This window comes from Hemicordylus capensis, chromosome 5 (genome assembly GCF_027244095.1).
Source record: "Hemicordylus capensis ecotype Gifberg chromosome 5, rHemCap1.1.pri, whole genome shotgun sequence".
Taxonomy (NCBI): Eukaryota; Metazoa; Chordata; class Lepidosauria; order Squamata; family Cordylidae; genus Hemicordylus; species Hemicordylus capensis.
Window position 1 is genome coordinate 157940316 of NC_069661.1, and position 17095 is coordinate 157957410.

Below are 17095 nucleotides of genomic sequence, written 5' to 3' on the forward strand. Positions count from 1 at the left end.
CAGCATCACAGGTCTGGTATGCATACAAGTAGCAAGCCATATTAATATTGTTAGACTTCCTGTTGGTGTATGTAATTCTAGAAGAATGACTTCGTCTATGTTATTAGAGGAACCGGAAGCATGCTGCTCATGTAAGCAGAGAACAGCTAGTTCAGCCTATTTAGAATCAATATATTGGGAACAGCTTAGAATGGCTGTCTCAGTCTGAGAGCCAATAAAGCATGGGCTAGGGGTGTGCACGGAACCGCAGAGCTGCGGTCCGGCACTGTGGGGTGGGTTCCTTTAAGGGCGGTGAGGGTTTACTTACCCCTCCCGCCGCTTTCCCCCCTCCAGCGTGCGTATTCTTTGTAGTAATTGGGGCGGCAGGATACCTCCCTGCCGCACCTTCTCCCTCTTGAGTGCAAAAGGCTTGCCGCAGCCTTTCGCGCATGCGCACGTCGCGCGCAAGCTTCACTTGAGACGTGAAGCTTGCGCGCGACGTGCACATGCACGAAAGGCTCCGGCAAGCCTTTTGCACTAAAGAGGGAGAAGGGGCGGCAGGGAGGTATCCTGCCACCCCAATTACTACAAAGAATACGCGCGCTGGAGGGGGGAAAGCGGCGGGAGGGGTAAGTAAACCCTCCCCCCCGCTCTTAAAGGAACCCACCCCACCCGAACCGAACCGGCCTGGTCTGGACCGGTCCAGACAGTCTGGAGGCCTTCAGAATGGCCTCCGGACTGGTCCGGACCCATCCCTAGCATGGGCTCCTCCTTTGCTTGGGCCTTTTGTTTCTCCCTGTAGATCCTATCCATAGTAGAAAAGGGCCCTCTCTAGGAAGGAGGGAAAGATGCCTTCGATTGTCACCTGAACCCAGCTGAAGACAATGGTCTTTTCACCTAATGGGTTTAATATCCAAGTATCCGTAATATGAATGGATTCTGAGGAAACAGCATTTATGATGTCTTGGATGTTATCTCATTTGAGTAAACTGCATGAAATCATCTGATGTTTGGGACACTATCTTTTTTCCATCTTAAATCTAAAAAACTTAAATCTATCTTCTTTCAAAAACAACTTGGTTTAAAACACAATCTGAACTTAATGCTAACCTATATATATATAAAAGATTAATGAACTCATTGTTTCCTTGTAAAGGCCATGTTTATTTGCAAAGAGAGACCTGGGGGAAATGTCAGTCATGATGCAGCATGATCATCCATGTACTTATATTATGACATGATGCTGAGAGCCATGAATTGGCAAATCACTAGAGATGTCAACCACTGATCTTCTGCTGTCATCCACTGGGTGACCTTTTCCTCCTATTTTCTGCTCCTGGTCTCTGCAACGGGCTCAGAGTCAGTAGTCTTAATTATAAATAGGTGTGAGTCTACCTACCAATCAAATAAATTGTCATGTAAGTTTTAGCTTATGGATAACACTGATTTGCTGAGTTAGTACTTTTTGGAGAGGTGGGATGGGGAAGGACAATTCAGTTTTTATTGAGCTTTTATTGTTTTACCTTTGTTAACTGCCCTGGGGTCTTAGGATGGAGAGTGGTATATAAGAACATATGAACAGCTCTGCTGGATCAGGCCCATGGCCCTTCTAGTCCAACATCCTCTACAGTAGCCTTCCAGATGCTTCTGACAAGCGCACAGGCAAGGGCTGAAGACCTGCCCTCTCTCCTACTGTTACTCCCCTACAACTGGTATTTAGAGGCATCTTGCCTCTGAGACTGGAGGTGGCCTATAGCCCTCAGATTATTAGCCATTGATAGGCCTGTCCTCCATGAATTCCTCTAAACCCCACTTAAAGCCATCCAGGCTGTTGGCTGTCACCACACCTTGTGTCAGATGATTGCATAGGCTAATTAGGCATTGTGTGAAAAAGTATTTCCTTTTGTCAGTCCTAAATCCTTGGCAATCAGTTTCATGGGATGATCCCTGGTTCTAGTGTTATGTGGGAGGGAGAAAAATGTCCATCAACTTTCTCCACACCATGCATGATTTTATAGATCTCTATCATGTCTCCCCTCAGACTTTTTTCGGAACTAAAAAGCCCCAGGTGTTGTAGCCTTGCCTCGTAAGGAAGGTGATCTAGGCCTCTGATCATCTTGGTTGCTTTCTCCTGCACCTTTTCCAGTTCTACTATGTTCTTCTTAAGATATGGTGAACAGATCTGTATGCAGTATTCCAAATGTAGCCACACCATAGTTTTGTATAAGGGCATTATAATATTAGCAGTTTTATTTCGAATGCCCTTCCTAACGATTCCAATCAGTTGGCCTTTTTCACAGCTGCCACACATTGAGTCAACAATTTCAACGAGCTTTCTACCACGACCCAAAGATTCCTCTCCTGGTCAGTTTCTGACAGCTCAGATTCCTTACGCGTATATTTAAAGCCAATATGCATCACTTTACGCTTGCTAACACTGAACCACATTTGCCATTTTGTTTCGCACTCTCCCAATTTGAAGGGATCCTTTCAGATTCACTTGTAATTAAATACATAAATGTTCAGCCATTCTTACCTACCTGTGTGCCAACATTTAAAGCTTCCTTTCTAGTTGCCCTTGCTCCAGCAATTTTTTTTAACTTTCCCCATAGACGTCTATGGTGATTTTCATCAATTAAAAAAAGGATTCCAAAGCTGATACCTAAATTCTGAAGGGTTCAAAGGACTCTGAGCCAATATCTCTGGTTCCAGACCAGATTGGATCACATGGGTAATTTGTGTTCATGTACAGCCCTAGTAGACACCAGAAACAGCCACTGGGGAAACACTGTGCTGTGTGTGGATAGGAAGAATTACTCTTCCCCTGCTAAATATAAGGGGATAGGGATGTGCATGGAACCGCGGAGCTGTGGTCCAGCATAGGTGTGTGGGGCTCTTTAAGGGCAGGGGAGGGTGTACTTAACCCCCCGCCACATTTTCCCTGCCAGTACGTTCATTTGGAAAAGCTTTTGGGGCGGCAGGATACCTCACTGCCGCCCCTTCCCCCAGTCGTCGGCAAAAGGCTTCAAAAAGCCTTTTGTGTGTGCGCATGTCACACACGCACGTCACGTCTCTGCGGCGCGCACATGACACAAAGACGTGACGTGCGCGCGCGACATGCGCACACGCAAAAGGCTTTTTGAAGCCTTTTGCTGACGGCTGGGGGAAGGGGCGGCAGGGAGGTATCCTGCCGCCCCAAAAGCTTTTCCAAACGAATGCGCTGGCATGGGAAATGCGGCAGGGGGTTAAGTAACCCTCCCCCTCCCTTAAATAGCCCCCCACACCTATGCCGGACCGCTGAACCGCCCTCATGTCCGGACCAGTCCGGAGGCCTTCATGTCCGAACCGCCCTCATGTCCGGACCGGTCCGGGCTCATCCCTATAAGGGGATAGCCACTTTAAAAGGTGCTTTTTTGCTCAGTCAGCAGGATAAATAGCAAGAGGAAAGTTCAGATTTGTAGAAGGAATAGGAACATTTCCTTAAGATCATTGGGAACTAGGGATGTCCGAAACGTTTCGGGTACAAAATGTTTTGTACTCGAAACGGGCTGTATCAGGTGTTCTGTAGCCTAAAAGAATCGTCCTTTCTCAAGACTCAAAAGTTTTGTACACAAAACGAAACATCCCTGTTTCGGCTACAAAACATTTTGTTGTTTTGGACCTCCATTTTGTGGTGATCTCGGAGTCAGCCTCCATTTTGTGTTTGACATCTCTTTGAATTTCCCACCCTTCCAGCCTTCTGATCAGTGACCTCAAGCATGGGCTGACCTGCTGACGATTCCCTCTTTGTTCCCCATTGGCTCTTTTGCCTCTTGCCACTCTTTACTGACCCCACATTGGCCAGTGGAAGGGTCGAAGAAGGGGCAAGGGTGAGAGGGAGTTCAAGGAGGGGTTTTCAATTCATTCAACAAGTTAGTTATTCATTCGCCATTATGCCTTTCTGCCTCATTGAAGAGAGAAAGAGAAAACTAGTTTGCATTGCATGGCATAGCTCAAGTTGTCATGATGATGCCATACCATTGCCTATGCGTGCCTGCTTCGTTGCCAGCCTGAGCCCAGCCTGCCAGCCTGCTATGGCTACTGCATGTTTTTTTTTCCCATCCTCTTGAGAAAATCACTTGAGATAATCGCTGCCTGCCTATGCCTGCTTTATCTGTCTGTGCCAGCCACTAGTGCCACCAGCCCCAGCCCCTGTGGCCACTGGCCAGTGGCCACCTGGCCAGCCACCCCCTTCCCCCCCAGATTTTCAAGGCTTTTACCCCAGCCCCCACAAACCTGAAGACTGAAAAGAAGATTGAAGAAGAGTAGACTCAGAGACGAGACCAGACCACAGTCAACTGGATACACCTAGACTGAGTGACTGCACCCCCATTTACACACAAATACACACACCTCCCTCTGGAATTCTGTATTTTTGAGGAGGGTTTTCCTATTTGGAGGGAGGTTTGGGGTTGCAAGTGAATTTAAAAAGTTGTGTGTTGTGTTTAGTTTAGAAGAAGTTTAAAGAGGAGTTCTGTGTGGGAGGGATCCCCATACTAGTAGGTGGTTAAGGGTACTGTAGCCTTGTGGTTTTGAAAAAAAACCAAAAAACAGTTCTGTCTTTTTTCCCATTCCAAAGATGGGGGGGGGGCACTTTTTAAAAAAAGAAGCCTGCCCTCTGCCCCATAACTGATATTCTCTGCTCAGCAGCCCATGTCTGATCTTCCCTAGTCATTTATTGTTGTATTAGTTAATTGTATCTGTTCTGGGAACTAGTTCTATTGTTTGAATCTGGTTGTGTCTCTGTTCCCTTACTGCTCCCTATCTGTTGCCTTGAATCTGTTTCCTGGTTACAATGTATGTGTGTGTATGTGTATGTGTGTGTGTGTGTGTGTGTGTGTGTGTGTGTGTGTGTGTATATATATATATATATATATATACACACACATACACACACACACACACACACACACACACACACACACACACACACATTGTAACCAGGAAACAGATTCAAGGCAACAGATAGGGACCAGTAAGGGAGCAGAGACTATATATATATATAGTGCAATTCAAATGCCTTGGATAGTTGTTGTGCTGTATTTTGGGGACCTCATGGGTCAGCATCCTGGTTCTCTCTCTCATTCTCTTTCTCTGGATTTCTTCTTTGTAATGAAGTTTGGGTCATATTGTCACTTCTATCATCATCATCATCATCATCATCATCATCATCATCATCATCATTTTTATTTCAATTTGATTGCTTGCATAGGTTCTATGGTGCCACAGGCTCTAATCTGTTGCAGAAATGTCAAAAATTGTGCCAAACATTGTGTGCCATTGTTGTCAGGACCATCACTCTACTTCCGGGGGTGGGGGGGGATCACTGTTCTTCTGGCAGAATGTTCATTGTTTTGCATCCTTACTGAACTTGCTTTTATGGCCAGTTGCCACAGATGTAGCTGTGTCTCTGTTGCTTGCGTGCGAAAAATGCTTGTGGGAGGGAGAGCAGGGCACTGTTGTTGGCCCTAGGGCCTAGTCTGCTCTGTTGCATATGTGTGATATCATGCTTGCTTTTGAAACCTGGTTCTTTGCAAAGCTCTGCAGTTGTTGTTGCGTGTGCTTTTATGTTGTTCTTTGGGGCAATTTCAGGGCAGAAAAGTGACATCTGGGGTGGTAGAGTGGCGTGGGGTGGTAGTGCCCCAATGGGTGCCTGCCACCACCCAGATTCTAAAGGAACTGGGCAAAGGGCTGATTTTTTGTGATTTGTTGAAATTTACACATCTTTAAGGCTTTTCTCCATAGGGGATAATGGAGGTTCCAGCAGCCCCATAACTGCACTTGGGGGAGGTTCGGGGGGGCAGAGTGAATGGTGGTGTGCACAGAGGGTGCAAACCACCCCCATGGATTTCTAACTCATGGGGTACAGGGCTTTGTTGTTTCTGAGGTGTTCTGAATGTAGATTCTCTAGTAGCATATGAGAGACCTGGAAAGACAAACCATTAATCCACTATCATTTGCTACCAGAGAATCTACACTCAGAACACCTCAGAAACAAGAAAACTCTGTACCCCATGGGTTAGAAACCTATGGGGGTGGTTGGCACCCTCTGTGCACTACAGCACTACTCTTTCTGGGCCACCCCAGCACCCCCCAAGTGAAGTTATGGGGCTGCTGAAACCTCCATTATTCCCTATGGAGAAAATCCTTAAAGACGTGTAAACTACAAAAATCACTTAAAAACCAGCCCTTTGCCCAATTCCTCTGAAAAAATTGTGGTAGCTTCCTTGCCCCCACTAGGCACTACCACCAATCACACTCTGTCCTGGGCCACCCCTCCCCCCCAACGTGAAAAGGAAAACCTTAAAAATCTGTGAACTTAAAAAAATAACCAAAAATCAGCCCTTTGCCCAATTTCTCTGAAATTTGGATGATGGCCTCCACCCATTAGGCACTACCATCCCACCCCACTCTTTTGGCCCTGGGATGCATTTTTTAAATCCAAATCAATTTGGATTTGAATTAAGATTAATTCAGATCCAAATCAAATCTGGGGTGATTTGGATGGGTCAAATTCGGACCTGAAATGAAACGGGGGTGTTTCCATTCGAGTCTGAATCGAAACGGAGAAAATCTGAAATTAACACCCCTATTGGGAACACATTACTTTGAAACGTATTTCACTGTTGGTTTACATGCTGTATCCTGCCCTTTCAAATAGACTTTCAAGTGGGATAGGAAGCAATCCAATTAGTTTAATAAATTATGTAAGCATGGATACAATTTTAAAATACTGACTAATTTAATATTGCATTGGTGAATCAGCAAGTCTCCATCTTCTACCCCACGTCCCGTCTAAAATATATAAAATACAGATTGCTTAGTTTCCAAGCATAGCTTTGCATTGCTTTTAGAGCACTTAACTGATTTTATTGAAAGCCATAGTAGTATATTTACAGCAATAATCTTTAAAAGGTGAACATATGGCCAAATAATTGGAAAGGTTGACAAACCTTTTTTAATACAATGAAGTATCATTAGCAAAAAGGAATCCATAAATAATGTTGTGATTTTATACATAGCACATAAGAAGAACCCTACTAGGTCAGCTAGTAACTTGTCCAGCACCCTTTCCCTCACAGTGGGCAGCCAGATGCTTCTTGGAAACCTACATTCAGAGATTAAAGCCTTCTCCCACCATTGCTCCCCTGCAGCTAGTATACAGAAATGTACTGCCCCTAAGCCTGGAATTATCCATCTTATTTATTTATTATTTCTCTGTGTAAACCACCCTGAGCCAATTATGGAAGGGTGGTATAGAAATAGAATGGATGGATGGATGGATGGATGGATGGATGTAGCAAATAGCCATAAAAACTAGTAAGCATTGATAGGACCATTAGTTTTCTTTTAATTTGTTTATTCCTATTTTAAGGCTAGGGATGTGCACGAAGAGTTTTGTCATCCCTAATTTGAGGTGTCAAAATGATTCGAGTTCCCCCTGCCGAAAGTTTTTAGCAAGGTGGAGGGAGCGGCCGCTCTAAATGGAGGGAGGCAGGTTTTACCTTCTCCTATACCACCCCTCTCCTCCCCAGCACTGCTGAGCATTCAAGATGATGTCCACACAGACACCATTTATGTGGTGATATTGCCTGGGGGATGCTGGGAACAGGGATTTCCTGTTCCCAAACAGGAAACCCCCACACGGCATCGCTTGTAAGAACTTACAGCAGGGTACGTTTGTTATGGACATTGTCGCAGTGGGGCAGCAGGGTGGGGCAGAGGAGCAACAGAGGGGCTGCTTGCCACTGCCCTGGATTTGCACAGAACACTTTGTGCATATCCCTATTTAAGGCTAATGCCCATCATTTGATCTTGTGGCAGTGATTAGATTAATAACAACCTTTGTGAATAATTACTTCCTGTTCTCTGTCCTAATTAGTTAGCCAATCAATTTCATTGGATGATACCTGGTTCAAGAGTTGTGAAAGAGGAAGTAAAAACTTTCTCTACCACACTGTTCACAATATGCATGTTTTAAAGCTTCAGACAAAACCTCTCTTAGCCACCTTAATTCTCAACAGAAAAACCAAGCCATTCTTTTACGGAAGGTACTCCTGCCCCCGATCATTTTGGTTGCCCTCATCTGCACCTTTTCCCGCTATACAGTATCCTTTTTGAGATTCAGTGACCAGAACTGAACACAGTGACTAACATCCTGACCAAATTATTTTATGGAGGTCTTATTGAAATTAAGTTGTCCTCTAGAGTAACTCCTAAGTTACTAACTGATTAGTTATTGAGTAATATAATTTGGATATCAGCCAATATTCCAAATGTCACCACATCCATAGAGTGTTATAATATCAGCAATTTTATTTTCAATTATTTCCTGTGATCCCTGGCATGGAATTTTCCTTTTCCCTAGCTGCTGCACATTGGGTCGGTGTTTTCATTGAGCTGTGAACCCCAAGTTATATTTTCTAGTTGCACATTGAAAATTTAGACCCAATTGGTGTATTTATGAATTTTGGCATTTTTGGCCAAACTTCACTTTATACTTATTTATGCAGAACCATATTTACCATTTTCTTGACTATTAACCAGTTTGGAAAGATCCTTGAGATGCTTGTAGAGCTCTTCATAACCCATTTTTGTCACTCCATATAGTTTGATATCATCTGCTAACTTGGCCACCTTGTCCAAACCATTTTGGTCAGATAATTTCTGACTAACTTCAAATAACTTATGAATGATTAGGTATTACCAGTATTAATATAGATCCTATTGGAGTCTCATTTCTTACTTCCCTCATTTCTTACTAGATCCTTTGCAGGATCCTTTGCAGAAAAACCCTGCTTTCAAAAGGGTTTTGAAAGTCCAAGTATAATGTCAGCCACTATTCCCTCTAAGGTATGTGCACGTGTGCATGCTCACAGGTTTTTGTATGTCTGCTCAGTTCATTTTAGAGGCTCAGGCTGAATCAGGAAGGCCCCATTCTGAATGCAGGTGCACACACACTGCCTTGATATTGCTGCCCAGAACAAAACTCATTCCACACAGAGATGGGAAAAAAATTAGAGGGACCACTGATGTCAGCCAGATCACCACTATCCAAATGTCTCTTGATACTTTCAACATACAGGTTTGTGGAAGCCATGCTGATTCAGCAGGTTTGTTCTTCTGTGTGCTTAATAATCGTATATTTATTTTTTGCTTTCCACCAATTTTACACAAAGTAGGTATTAAGTTAACCGTAAGTTAACTGTAATCTCCTAGTTCTGTTGGATCACTTTTCAAAAATTGGTGTTACCTTTCAGTCCTCTGGTTCAGATTTTAGGCACACGTTATATATTTCTTTTAAATGATCAGCAATTTCAACTGAGTTCTTTAAAAAGTCTGTTATTTTTAAATACATGATTTCATGCGGCTGTTCTCATGAGCAGTCAAGTCTAGGCTAGGGCAACTAAGCCTGAGCTTGGCTTCCTGTGGGAACCGCTGGGAGTCGTGCAGATCCTGGAAGTGCCTTGGTGGCAAAGCTGGCTAAGAAGCTGGGCACATAAATGAAGTTAAGGGGGCGAGCGCTCCCTTAACCTCATTCAATTGATTGCGTGTCAGCGCTGGCTGCTTTTAGCCAGTGCTGAAGCACTTATGGGTGTGCACCCATCACTGGGGGGATCTCCACAATGCACCGTGCACTTGCACAGTGCATTGTGGGATTTCTGGGGGCTAGGACAATTAGTCCTGGCCTCAGAGTGATCAGCCGTGCTATGTGCTACACGGAGCAGGGTTGATCGTGTGGGAGCATGGAGCACGCTCCCCCCAGGACAACAATTATCACTCTGGGGGGAAGGCAAAGCTGGGGAAGCCTTTCCCCTACCTGGCCGTGCGGTAGGTTGTGTGAATGTATCCAATATGTTTTAATCTTTAGATATACCTTAGAACAAGGGTCTTTTCACATGTCCTATCACATCCCTTTGATTCAGTCCTTTAGATTCACTCACTAACAGTGAAGTCGGGCATGGGCATCTTCCCTTCATTCAGCTTCTGTGCAAGTTCCATATCTTCATTAATTATCCCTCATCAGTAGTCCAACTTCCTCTTTGACACATTTCTTGCTTATGACAAAGGGGGAAAAAAACTTAAATGAAGTTTGGGTTGTTTACCTAAACTCCTCAAATAGTTTGTTTGTATTCCTTATTGTGGCTGTACACTTCTTTTACCACAATCTGGGTTCCTTTTTGTTCTTCTGTTTTGGACAAGATTTAAATTTTCTGAAGGATGCTTCTTGCCTTTTATAGTTTTCTTAGCCATGCTAGTGTCTTCTTAGACTTTCTGGTATGTGTTAAATAACTTTCACATTTTCAAAAGAGATTTGGCTTTCTTCACTTCCCCTTTCAGCTTCCGTTTCACCTTTCCCTCATTCTTTTATTTATCTCCTTATTTTAGAAGGTTCAGTTTTCTACAGATGCACTTCTTGAATTACTATAGATTAATTTTCATTTATTAATTTTAAGTTATCACACATTAGCTATGAAATAAAGCAAAAACTATGGGCAGGCTCCTATTGATCTAATGGGGCTTAAAGTAGTTATAATTAGCTTGTCTATTTCAATTGTTGTTAGTCATAACTACCGTATTTTACGGACTATAAGACACTACAGACTATAAGACGCACCTTAAATTTTCATCCAGTTTTTTAGTTTTCGAGCTTTCCTTCTCCTTTCGCCTCCATCTCCCCTCCAAGCCCTCCCACCGAGCCCTGCTCTGTCCTTTCCTTCCTGGCAGCAGCAGCGAGCCCACGTTGGGCTGCTGCTAGTTGTTGCTCGGGACCTCCTTCACCTTGTGCCTCCGGTGGCTCCTGCCGCCCCTTTCCAGGCTTGGCTGCAAAAGGCTTTAAGAAGCCTTTTGTGCACGTGCTTTAAGAAGCCTTTTGCAGCCAAGCAGGGAAAGGGGCGGCAGGGAAGTATCCTCCCCCCCCCGATTTGAACAGAACAAGGAGAAAGGGGCAGCAGGGAGGTATCCTGCCGCCCGATTTGTAAAGGAAATATGGCGCCGGAGTGGGGAAAGCGCGGGAGGGGTAAGTAAACCCTCCCCTGCCCTTAATGGAACCCCCCACCCCAATCCTTCTGAACCCTTCCTCCTCCTCCCCCTCTCTTTCCCGACAAGCCCTAAACTTTCAACTTCTCCCCGGCCAATCGGAGTATAAGATGCACCTGAATTTGGGGGGATATTTTTCAAGGGGAAAAGTGTGTCTTATACTCCATAAAATACGGTATCTTAGTCTGTATCTTGTTCCATAAAAATCACAGTTCTGATTGCAGATTGTATCTGGAGCAATGACCAGGCGTTCTACAATATCTTCTTATGTTTTAAGAGCCTTAAGATCACAGCAACCTTTCCATTAATATTTAGTCTTTTGATCTTCAACAACAAATATAGTCAGTGGCATCTACATTGATACTTACAGAAAGATTAGAAGAACATAAGAACAGCCCTGCTGGATCAGGCCCAAGGCCCATCTAGTCCAGCATCCTGTTTCACACAGTGGCCCACTAGATGCCAATGGAAGCCTAGAGGCAGGAGTTGAGGGCATGGCCTCTCCTGCTGATACTCCCCTGCAATTGGTTCTCAGAGGCATCCTGCCTCTGAGCCTGGAGGTGGCCTATAGCCCTCGGACTAGTAGCCACTGATAGACCTCTCCTCCATGAAAGTTATCTAAACCCCTCTTAAAGCCATCCAGGTTGTTAGCCATTTTTGTAATTCAATTTGAGTTTGAATTGAATCAGCCTGATTTGATTCGAGCTAAAATCTGCTGCCCTCAAATCTTGGTCAATTTGATTTTGATTTGATTTGAATTCAAATCAATTCAGCTCAATTTTTAAGGTCTAAGGGGCTCCGAAGTTGATTGGGTGGTAGGGCCCCATACTGCCACTCAACCCTCAAAGAAATCAGGCAAAAAGGTGATTTTTAAAGGAATTTTTGTTGTGTATTCTTGGTTGTGAAATGACTTCTTCATAGGGATTCCCAATGAAGGTCATTTCACAACTGAGAATTCACACATAAAAATTCCTAAAAATTCACCCCTGGCAGTGATGGCAGAAGCTTGGAGGGGACAAAATCGCAATTGTTGGGGACAAACTGGAGGCTTGAATCACCAAATTGATTCAATCACCCTCAAATCAAGGCTGATTCAATTCAACCTAGAATCTGATAAGCATCCTCAAGCGTGATTCAGTTTGAGGTCAAATCATTCAAATTGCCCAGATTCAAGTTGAAATGATTTGGCCACAAATTGATCCACACATCCCTAGAAGGGGTAGATACAGGGCAGAGCACATCCCTAGAAGGGGTAATATTCAGGGGAGGATACAGGGCAGGATTCCTAACTCTTCCCAGCCTCCACTGAAAGTTCCCCTGAAATCGAACTTCCAATTCTGCTGTTTTACTAACCTGACTCCAGTAGTGCTATCCTTAAATACTTTCCTGCTGAAGCTGAGAAAGACTTAGTCATAGTGCTATGTTTAGTCTTTTTTAGGGAGAATGTTTGTATGTTCATTTTTACAATAAAAACCCCTTCAAATGTCACAGTTTGGTTTTCTGAAGGATCTAAAATACATTTTGTATTATGTGGCTTTTAAAAGTTTCATTTTTGTTTACCATAATGTTAGCTATTGTGATGAAGTACAGGCCACTAAATCAAAACTTCATCTTTTCTTGGTTTATGGCAATCCTCCTATCAAAGAGCTGCTATAATACAGTGTGAATGGAGACACAAATGTTTTTGCCTTCTTATTTCTTTTGTTGCATCCTTTTAGCATTACTACAGAAAAGCAAAAACAAAGAACTCCCCCCGCTGTCCCCCCCAGACCCAGGGGGAGGGGGGGACACCCTATATATGCATGCCAAGGCTTTCTTTTCCACAAAGCAAGAAACATCTTTATTTTCCATGTTGAAGGAAGGAAATGTGTTGTTTTACAAACCAAAAACATTTGTTAATCATCAGTCAAAGTTTTCTGAATAAGACCCTCATACAAACATCAGTAATGATTAATTAAACTAATATATTTGCATTGAACACACCATGCCAAAGACCTTTACAAAACCAGCACTAATTTTAGATGCTTCATTTCTCATGAGGTACACAATATAGGTTTTTCTATCTTCCACTCAAATCTCATTTTCTTCCTCACTATAGATGCGACAGCTTCTTTGCTGACTCTTTGGTTTGTTGTGATGGACTGCTGGCCCATTTGTAAGTTACTTCACCTCACTTAATTCAGCTTGCATAGTGCTCCATTTTGCCTTTTCCTTTATGTTATGTGTCATCTTAGAGAATGAGTGCATTTACATGGAGAAATTCAACTGCAGATTAGGGAAGTTGTTAAAATTTATGTGTGTGTGTGTGTGTGTTTAAACAAAAAGGATTTATCAAAAGAGGGCAGTACATTCTACCTATCTGATTATGATAATACTTTTAATTGTGTTTGTCTGACAACTGAACAAAATACAGTGAAGATATGCCTTTTGGATTTAATCTTAAATTCTGTTTACTAGAACACATTTCTTTCATTGGCAAACACATCTTGCAATTCTGCATTTGCTTGAGCATTGATATTTGTGTTAATCCATATTAATTAAATTATGTGCTGCAAACTGTAACTTAATTACAGTGAAGCAAGGAGTGATGCATTGCTAAGTCATCTTAATGTACTTCCTGGGCCTCAGAGATTACTAGCAGTATCTGTAAATTAACTACCGTTGTGTTAGTAGTGGTTAGTATTAAAAACTGTGTCATTTCTAGATGTGTGTCATTTCTGCAGCATATATGGGGGGATGTGTCTAAGAGCAGTTGATACCAAAATGAAAGAGTATTTCTTTTCCTCATTACATCCCCCACCCTTTTTTTTCCTGCTAAGAGAAATATAATTGAATGTATACAAACAAGGTCATAGCAAAGTTGAAGTGGGTCCTGGGACAGGACATGAAGATGGGCAACTGCGCTACCCACTTTCTTCTTCCTCGACCCCATGTGTTTGCAGCAGTAGATATAGACATGATGAAAAGAATCTCAGCACACCCTTCTCTTGCTAATATGGAAATAAATAATATCACACAGTCCCCCACACTCTAGTTGGGAGCTGCTTGCTTGCCAATGAGTCCGGAGGCAGGAGGGCAGATCTTAAAGTGGGCTGTTTCCCAGCCCTCGCCCCCTGCTGGCCCCTGGGACATATGTTCCCCATCCCTTATTCAATTATAGCTATGCCTCTGTTTACATATTACTTTAGCATGCCCCTGAAAAACCAGTTGGTAAACCCTCTGGAATGGTAACTGATGTGGTTCAGAGGACTGCAACCCTGGCAGGGAATTTGTAGAGACTGAAGACTTCTCCCTCAAACAAAAAGAAGTGTCTTATGCCACCCATTGTGTCTAAACTATATTTTCTACTAGCAATTGCAACACACAGGATTGTGTGTGTGTGTGTGTGTAATTTTAAAGTTTCTTGTTTCATGTGTTTATAAGAAGATACTTCTGTAATAGCCTGTTGGAATGATTGCCAAATATTTGTCTCACTATATAGGCAAAACCTGCTATGATCTTGGACTGTGAAGCAATGGGGCTTGAGGCTGAGCCACTAGTAGGACTAGGATTACCCAGTCTTCACCCACAGATGGCGCCTTTCACATTAAAAGCATCATTGCACCAAGAAAATATGCAGACACTACATTTCACACCATACTGCTTCATCTGTATCAATTCCTTTAGCAACCTCCACCTGCAGTCTGCTTTGGAGCGGGACTAAAACTTGGCTTGATCCCATAGTAGAAGGGGCTAATTAGAGCAGCTGTGTGGTAGGCCCATGGCTGTATACTTGGGAATGCTAAGCTTTTAGAGAGAGAGGCACCATTTCTGTGAGATTTGGCCACCATGAATAGAAGTGTCATGGAGCAGCCACAGAAAGAGCCAAGAACGCAATTCCAAATCCCTTTTTGCCTGTTGGGAAACAGGGAGAGTTGAAGCATGGCATGATGGGTCACTTCTTTTTTGGGGGGGGGGCTTTGTCTAGCACCAGCAAGTGCCATCACAAAACAATTGAGATAGGATGTACAGTATAGACTAAAGAGCCAATGAGAAATATAATTAAGCAGATTAAGCAATGTGGCTGATTAACTGATTTGCTATGTAAGGTTCAGAACTTACCATATCTACTAACAGCAAAATTGTGTTTGTGGGCGGGCGGGCAGGGAAAGAGCATTACTAGCACGAGTCCTGGATGAGGTATTCATAACTATTCTACTTCCATATGGTCTAATAGGCTAGGCTACTGTTTATTCTGCTTTGTCAGGATAGAAATATTTTTGAGATTTCTGATGGGCCACTTATGCTGTGCAGTTACAGAGGAAATTCAGACATAGAGCTCTCTTCCAAAAAATGATAACATATTCAATTAACTTTGTCAGCTTTCATACGTCACTACTATGGATGCCCTTTCATAGGACCTTGCCTGGCATATTAGAGCACTCATGCTATGAACAATTCCATTTAAGTTAATGTTTTCAATTTCTGCTTAATGACTAGCAAACATAATTTAATTCATGGGGCTAATTCATGAATAATATAATAAGAATGAATCTGTATAAGCAGTTTTGCCTAATGCTGCTATGTATAATTTGTAAAACTATTTATGAATATAGTACGATCAAAATAGAATGCATTGTTGTGGGCCTATAGGTGTCAATTTGATTTTTCTTTAGATACTAGAAGACAAAAAAAAAATCCTCATTCTTTCTTCAGGGGGTCAGTTGAGACAATACTTTGTCCAACTAGCCTGTCCCATGTGATAAAGATGTCCTTCACTAATACTGGTAAGTATTACTAGCACTAGTAGTAATTGAACTACACGTAGAACGATAATTTGGATAAACTACACTCCCACACAATTAAGTAATAGTGCACTGACAAGAGACATGAGCACTCATTCCTTTATTACATTGGATGGGCTGATCAGGCACACTGCTGTTTTCCTTTTAACGAGGAAATTAATCCTTCCTTCCTTGCACTGGGGCAAGGGGCGATATTTGCAGATCTTGTCTTCCTCCAGAATTGCCCTGCACCATCCAAAAATAGGTACCTGAGAGCTGAATGACCCTTAGGGACATAGTTTCAGGTGACACAGGGCACTTCCAGGGGAAGGAGAGATCTACAAAATAAGTACTGTGGAGCTGAGAAAGCTCTCTGTTGTGGATATACTTCTTCCCAGTGTACAGTTGCATGATTAGTGAGGATAGGTGCCTGAATGCTGAACTCTGTGTGAATGTTTTTAATAATCTTAATCCAAAGCAGGAACACCATATATTTATCTATGGGCTCAGTTCAATTTATTTGTGGTCACTGACCAGAAAAGTGTATACATTCAGTCCAAACAATAACAATAACTAATCCAGATGTTCATAAACCTCATGAAATCTAACTATACAGGATTCTAATGGCAACAATGCAAAATTTAGAGACTGCAGATGCAGACTTCAAGAGGAACTTCTGCTAATGCTGAGCTCTGTGCAACGAGCTTCAGGAGCACACGTTCCCCTCTCCCATCCCTGTGTAAGCATCTGATTCCTTTATAGGTTAGGAAAAGCTGAGTTTGGTCATGATGTCAATACCGAACAATCTCCACTTGTTCTAACCTACTTGCTTCAGATTCCCTGAAATCTGAACTCACTTCAGCTTTTGGCTTCAGATCTTGGGTTTTCTGAAGTTTGAATGAAGAGCTTGGTGCTAGCAGAAGTTCCACGTGACATCTGAACTGTGTATTATACATGTGTCTTGCAATAATGGCTGAACCATACACCATCTTTATTGCAGACACCTAAAACTGGGGATTATTTTGTGAGAGGGAGATATAAGAGTGAATGTATGGTGGAGATCACACTCCCTGCTACTACTAGCTGTTAATTATTTGGGTTAACATGACAAGCTATATCAATTTAGGAATATCTATATAATTAATTCCTATAGAGGGGATGTGTGGGGATGTGTCAAGCTCCACTCCCGCTGTAGCCGCGACCAATGGCAGGCCCAGAGGGGGCAACATATGCAAGGGCGTGAGGGAGGAGTGCGCGCCAGGAGCCGGTTGAGG

The 17095-nt window shown here is 42.9% G+C and overlaps 1 protein-coding gene across 10 annotated transcripts in view; it reads left to right on the forward strand.

Annotated features, from left to right (window-relative positions):
* TAFA5 (TAFA chemokine like family member 5) overlaps positions 1 to 17095 on the forward strand; it is a 501003-nt gene that overhangs the window by 298676 nt on the left and 185232 nt on the right. For 4 of the 10 annotated variants that reach the window (XM_053253375.1, XM_053253379.1, XM_053253373.1 and 1 more), the window contains one exon: positions 13157 to 13213. The exons of the other annotated variants lie outside the window; for them this stretch is intronic. In XM_053253375.1, the coding sequence (XP_053109350.1) occupies positions 13157 to 13213 (57 nt within the window). The remainder of the gene's footprint in view (positions 1 to 13156; positions 13214 to 17095) is intronic. 10 annotated transcript variants of the gene reach the window in all.